Here is a 7,090-nt window from a genome sequence, read left to right as displayed (position 1 = left end):
GAGAGACCTGCTGCGAAAGAAAGAAAATGGTGAACTTCATTCTTGGCTACATGAGGAGAAAACTTTTTTTAAATATTATTTTCTGCTGACCTTATAGATGTTTTCAATACATATCAGGGAGGAGAATGTATATGAACATGCCATGTCGTGTGTAGAAGTCAGACGACAACTTATGGGAATCTGTTTGTTCCTTCTACCACGTTGGTCCTACCAACTAAGATCATCAGCCTGCAGGCAAGCTCCTGTACCAGGTCAACCATCTTGTGCCCTCTCCTGGCATATTTATTTCAGAGCAGCAGTGCATACTGAGCCTGATAAAGGAGTCATCTGATTTGACTATTTTTGGTATTATTTTAATTATCAGGTACCCCCCCCCCCAAGAAAACAAGGTGTCAGGCAGTCTTGCCTGGACTACAACTTGCTAACCAGCCAAGAATAAATTTGAAATACTGATCCTCCTGCCTCAGCCTCCCAAATGCTAGGATTATAGGCATGTAATACATTAACACTTTTTGTTTGTTTTTATTTTTTGAGACAGGATTTCTCTGTAGCCCTTGCTATCCTAGAACTCCCTCTGTAGACCAGGCTAGCTTCGAACTCATAGAGATCCACCTGCCTCTGCCTCCCAAGTGCCTGTATTAAAGGCATGCACCACCACTGTCCGGCTACATTGACATTTTAAAGATTGCATTTTAAGTAAAATTCTGAATTTTTTAAGATAAAAATCCCATATGTAATAAGGTAGAATTTTAGAGATAAAAATTAAATCTGAAATTAAAATTTATATTTGTGTTACATGTTTGAAGAAAAATATTTCTTGGAAGATGGCCACTATGCAGTTGCGGAGGACAGCTTCCATGGTATGATTTCTTATGACTTAATATATATTAATTTAGTTGAGTTTCTTGTTTAATATATATTAATTTAGTTGAGTTTCTTGTTTCCTGGACTTGTAAATATTTTATTATTTAAATATAAATATAAGAGTCAAGTATTTTGATGATTTAATTATATTAGGACATTCTTTAAGGAAAAAGTAAGGTAGAATTCTTTTAGACATTTAGTATATTACCATAAGTTGTTCATTCAGTGACATCTCCTTCGTTGGAGCTCTAACCAGCCAAATGTGACAGTTGTAAAGTGCAAGTAAGATTGAGTCCTGCTTGCTCTCTCTCAGCCACCCACATATGAACACAGTGCCTTGCGTTTTGTTCTGAGGGGTCCTTTTCCTAATAATGGTTTTTAGCTGATGTTCATGAAAAGAGTGAATACTTAGAACTATGCCACTAAGGAGAGGAAATTCCTTCTAAGAGACTGTGTTTTTATCTTTATTATTTTTGTTATTATTTTTTACTATTTTAGATAGCATCTCACTCTGAAGCACTGGCTGGCCTGGAACTCTGTATGTAGACTAGGCTCTGTTCACAGAGATCCACCTACCTCTGCCTTCTGAGCATTGGGATTACAAGCATTTGCTGCCACCCATGGCTCAAAGTGCTGCTTTTTTCTATTTATTTGTACTGGTGGTTTGCTTGCATGTATGTCTGTACTATGTGGGAACAGTGCTATTAGAACCCTTGGAACAAAAGTAAAATTCTGTTAGGCACTGTATGGGTGCCAGGAATGAAATTTTTGCTCTGAGTCCTCATGAGCAGGCAATGCTCTTGTCTGCTGACTAGCCCCCAAGTTCTTGGTTTTCTGTATGTTTGTTTTTCGAGACAGGGTTTCTCTGAGTAGCCCTGGCTATCTTGATACTTGCTCCATAGACCAGGCTGGCCTCAAACTTATAGAGATCCAACTGCCTCTGCCTTCTAAGTGCTCGGAATAAAGGCCTACACCACCATGCCCTGAAATCTCAAGGATTCTTAAGACTGTTAAACACATTTTGCTTTATTCTTGGGCTGTTAACCCTGAACACACCCTGGTACCTTATAATTTGCAGTGAATTTTAGGGGATGATGATTTTGGAGAATTATTTAGGAAAGTACTGTGCTTATACAAAACTAGACTCTGCTTTTAAGCTCATGGAAGCTGTGTTTTCAATAAATGTCAATAAAATGTTATAATTTCCCTTGAATTTTAGAGTGCATTGGTATTTCCCAATAAGATATCAACTGAGAATCAGTCTTTGATGTTTGTGAAGAGGCTCCTAGCTGTTTCAGTATCCTGCATCACCTATTTGAGAGGAATATTTCCAGAACGTGCTTATGGGACAAGATATCTGGATGGTAATCTACAATATTTAGGACCTTCTTTGCTTTTTAGAGAATGTGACTTTTGGTAGTTGTTTTATTGATGTAATTTACATAACCTGATAATTCACCAAAGTATATAGTTCAATGATTCAGTGCTCACAGCATTATGCAATTACCACCATAATTTTAGAAAATTTCACCACTGCCCCACCCTCAAACACATCTATAATAAATCATTCTCCTCTCCAATCTTCCTAACTAGATTAGTAACTGCTTTCTGTTTCAGTGAATATACCTAGTCTGGATATTTTTCACAAAAGGAATCATGCAGTATGTTCTTTCTGACTTCTTTCACTTACCATAATGCTGTAACATGGATTAATAATTGATTCCTTTTCACTGTGAATAATATTCCATTGTATGGCCATACAAATCAACTTAGGTTGTTTCCTATTTTGTGCTCTTAATGTATGTAGCGACATTCATATGAAGATTGGGTTGTTTTTTTTCCTAGGGATCAAACTTGGACTTATACATACTAGAAATGTGCTCTTTTGTTTAGCTACATCTTCTGCACTTTTTTTTTAGGGATATAACTTAGTTGTCATTTTTTTCCCTCAATTTTGCAAGTGTGACATAACTTTACCTAACATTAGGCCTTTAACAATGAAGTAAACAGATTTAAGTATTGCTTAAAACTGTTACACTGGCATCATATGTGTTTATGCAATTTTAAAGAAGCAAAATATAGCCAGGAATGGTGTCTTAGTTTGTGTTTCATTACTGTGAAGAGACATGACCATGGCAACTCTTATAAAGGAAAGCATTTAGATGGGTCTGGCTTATAGTTCAGAGGTTTAGTCCATTATCATCATGGCAGAAAGCATGGCAGCGTGCAGGTAGACATGGTGCTGGAGGGGTAGCTGAGAGTTCTACGTCTTGATTTTGACAGCAGCAGGAGACTGAATGCCACACTGGGCATAGCTTAAACATAGGAGACCACAAAGCCCACCTCCACAGTGACATACTTCCTCCACAAGGCCACACCTCCTAATAGTGCCACTCCCTATGGCCAAGGATTCAAACTCATGAGGCTATGGGGGCCATTCCTATTCAAACCACTACATGTGGTACCACATATCTATTGCCCCAGCATTTGAGAGGTAAAGTTAGAAGGATTAAGAGTTCAAGATCATCCTCAGCTTCATAGCAAGTTGGAGGCCTGCCCTGAGATACTTAAATCCTATGTAAAAAATTAAAATCACACTTTAGGCCACACCTAAACTGGGTATGGTGGCCTGTGTCCTAATCTCAGTACTTGGGAGGAAAAGGCAGGTGAATGCCTAAGTTTGAAGTCAGCTTGTTCTACATATAGAGTTCTAGGGTAGCCAGGGCTACAAAAAACAACAAAAGTGCCCAAAAGGAAGTAAAACACATCCAATTTATACTACAGTAATTCCTTTCTTTGCTTATAAATGGTATGTACATAAAATTGTGCTCCAACTATATGCTGGACAATTTGCCAATCATAACTATGTTATGATTACTATCTCATCAATTCATATACTAAATGTCCTAGTTAGGATTACTAGTGCCATGATGAAACACCATGACCAAAAGCAAGTTGGGGAGGAAAGAAGTTATTTGGGTTACACTTCCACGTCATAGTCTATCACTGAAGGAAGACAGGTCAAGAACTCAAGCAAGACCAGAACCTGAAAGCTGGAGCTGATGCAGAAGCTATGGACAAGTGCTGTTTACTGGGTTGCTCCTCATGGCTTGTTCAGTCTATTTTCCTATTTTTTTTTACCCAGTATTTACCCAGTACCACTATCCCAAGGGTGGCCCCACTCACAATTACTAATTAAGAAAATGTCTTACAGTGGGATCTTTTGGAGTCATTTTCTCAATTGAGGTTCCCTTCTTTTGGATAACTCTAACTTATGTCAAACTAGCAAACATACTACAGCCTTATGAAATAGCTCTTACTCCTGTTTATGAACTAAAGAATCTGAGACAAAGTGATGCTCTCAGTTCTTTTCAATGTGTTACATGTTATGCCTCTCAGAGTCCTTATCTGAGAGTCAGCTTTTGGTCTAGTTACCAAATATTTCAGAAAAATAAGAGTTCATAGCAAACATTCTAAGACTATCAGAAAATGATTGAATGAAAAAAAAAGTTATATCCAAATTTTCTTAAATTTTACTTATTTATTTTTGGTTGTTTTATTTTTGGTATGTATGCATACCTTGTATGTGCCTGGTGCTCTTGGAGACTAGAAAGGGCATCAGTTCCCCTGGTACCAGAATTACTGTGAACTGCCACTGAGTCTTGGGAATCTAACATGTCCTCTGGGAGATTGGACAGTACTCTTAATACTGTGCACTATTCTGCCCTACCACCTTTTTTTTCCAAAGTATTAAGTAGCCCAGTCTGGCCTTGCACATAATAGCTGAGGCTGGTCTCGAACGCTGGGTTCTCATTGCCTCTCTTCTGAGGGCTGAGATTATAGGCATGTACCACTATACCTGGTTTACTTGGTAATCAGGATTCAGCCTAGAACTTTGTGAATGTTAGACAAACACCAACTAAGCCACAGAAATAGGAAAATTCCTACCCATCAATTTAAATTCTTACTCATTATGATGGAATTTTATAATAAAGAGTACCAATTATTTGGAAGCTGGCACTAATAATATGCCTATAATGAGCCAGGTAGGTGGTACACACTTGTGTAATCCCAATACTAGATAAGTTGAGACAGGGGAATTGTGAATTCAAGACCAACCTGGGCTACATAGTGAGATTCTGTCTCAAAAATAATATAACTGCCAGGCAGTGGTGGCGCACGCCTGTAATCCCAACACTCTGGGAGGCAGAAGCAGGTGGATTTCTGAGTTCGAGGCCAGCCTGGTCTACAGAGTAAGTTCCAGGACAGCCAGGGCTATACAGAGAAACCCTGTCTCTAAAAAAACCAAATCCAAAAAACCAAAAAAAAATAATATAACTATAATTCATAGCTAAAGAAAATATTTAAAATTTAATGTTGAGGCTGACAAGATAGCTCAGCTGTTAAAGGCCCTTGCAATCAAACCTGATGATCTGAGTTAACTCCCCACAACCCACATGGTAGAAAGAGAGAACCAGCTCCCAAAAGTCTCTGGCTGCTACACATATGTGTTATGATACGTGGTGTACCTACACACATACACATAGAACACAAAGCAAATAAATATAATTTATTGATTAATTAAATCAACTAGTTATAAGTACTTATATAGTTATTTCATTTTTCATTAAGATTTCTGTGTCAAAATTCTGAAAGAAGATAAAAACTGCCCAGGTTCTTCACAGCTAGTGAAGTGGTAAGTAAAAGAATACCTAAAGGCAGAAAATTACTATTTTTCCAATCATACTTTTTATACATTAAATACTTTTCAGTATATAACAAGATTTTAGTGATTAACCCTTTAGCCCTGGGTACCATGTTTTTAGTTCTTTGGATTTATGTATTAATTTTTAAATTTCATGTTCCATGTAAATAGGATTCATTTTTATTATAACTGTACAAATAGCTGTCAGCTATTTTGTAGTTTCCCTTCTGTCCTCCTATCTCCATATTTCTACTTCATTATTATTGCTATTCTTTTATGTATATATGTATATATATACATATATATATTATTTTTGAAACAGGGTTTCACAGTGTAGCCCTGGCTGTCCTGAAACTCACTCTGTAGACCAGGTTGGCCTTTTTAACTCACAGAGATCTGCCTGGTTCTGCCTCCTGAGTGCAGAGAATTAAAGCCTTGTACCACCACTGCCTGGATGGTTTTTATTTTTTATGCGCCCTAGTGCGTGTAAGTATACCATGTGTGTGCAGATGCCCAAGAAGAGCAGAGGAAAGTATAAAACCCCACAACTGTAGTTACAGGCAGTGTGAGCTGTCTTGTGGGTGCTGAGACAAAAACCCAAGGCCTCTCTACAAGAGCAGTAAGCACTGTTAATCACTGCATCATTTCACCAGCCTATTTCTTTGTTTTATTTTGTTTAGTTTTAAGGTAGTTAGTAAGAGAGATGCTTTAATTATTAGCTATATTTTCTAAAAGTAAATATAGAGATTTATGAAAAGAACTATTTCCTGAAAATGTATGCAATATAAAAGAATATATTTGGCTTTTTTTTTTTAGGATGCTAGGATGCTATGATGCTTTACAGAAGAAATATGTAAGTCTTTCACAACTCTTCTTCCCTTCCCTATAGATACAACAGGAGTTATCATGTAGTAAGAGAGTAATTTAAACTAACTTCATATAGTCCAGTCTTGATTACTAAAAAATGTGAATATGTGGATATTCTCAATATTTATTTATTTATATGAATGTATACATGTGTGTACACATGTCTTATGGTGTCTATAAAGGCCAGAAAAGCATATTGGATCTCATGGAGCTAGAGGTATAGGTGGCTGTAGCCACCCAATATAGGTACTGGGAACCAAACTTTGCTCTGCAAGAACAGCAAGTACTCTTTTTTTTTTTTTTTTTTTTTTTGGATTTGGTTTTTTCTCTGTATAGCCCTGGGATGTCCTGGAACTCACTCTGTAGACCAGGCTGGCCTCGAATTCAGAAATCCGCCTGCCTCTGCCTCCCAGAGTGCTGGGATTACAGGCGTGCGCCACCACCGCCGCCCAGCTACAGCAAGTACTCTTAACTACTCTTAACCAGCCCCACATTTGAATATTTTATTTATTTTTGAGATAGGATCTCACTAGGTATTTCTGGTTGGCCTAGAATTTGCTATTTAGCAAATGACTAGCCTTGAATTCAATAGAGACCAGCCTATCTCTGCCTCCCCACTGCTAGTATAAGGACATAAGTTATCATGCTTGACTG

General features: G+C 37.6%; 1 protein-coding gene across 1 annotated transcript in view; it reads left to right on the top strand.

Annotated features, from left to right (window-relative positions):
• Positions 1-7,090, top strand: part of Hormad1 (HORMA domain containing 1) — a 29,546-nt gene that overhangs the window by 170 nt on the left and 22,286 nt on the right. The window contains exons 1-5 of the mRNA XM_052178586.1: positions 1-29; positions 807-860; positions 2,084-2,228; positions 5,497-5,560; positions 6,386-6,422. The exon at positions 1-29 is cut by the window's left edge and continues 170 nt beyond it. Of these exons, the coding sequence (XP_052034546.1) occupies positions 27-29; positions 807-860; positions 2,084-2,228; positions 5,497-5,560; positions 6,386-6,422 (303 nt within the window). The 5' untranslated portion in view covers positions 1-26. The remainder of the gene's footprint in view (positions 30-806; positions 861-2,083; positions 2,229-5,496; positions 5,561-6,385; positions 6,423-7,090) is intronic.

Source organism: Apodemus sylvaticus, chromosome 4, assembly GCF_947179515.1.
Source record: "Apodemus sylvaticus chromosome 4, mApoSyl1.1, whole genome shotgun sequence".
NCBI lineage: Eukaryota > Metazoa > Chordata > Mammalia > Rodentia > Muridae > Apodemus > Apodemus sylvaticus.
This window is presented reverse-complemented; position numbering and strand designations above follow the sequence as displayed.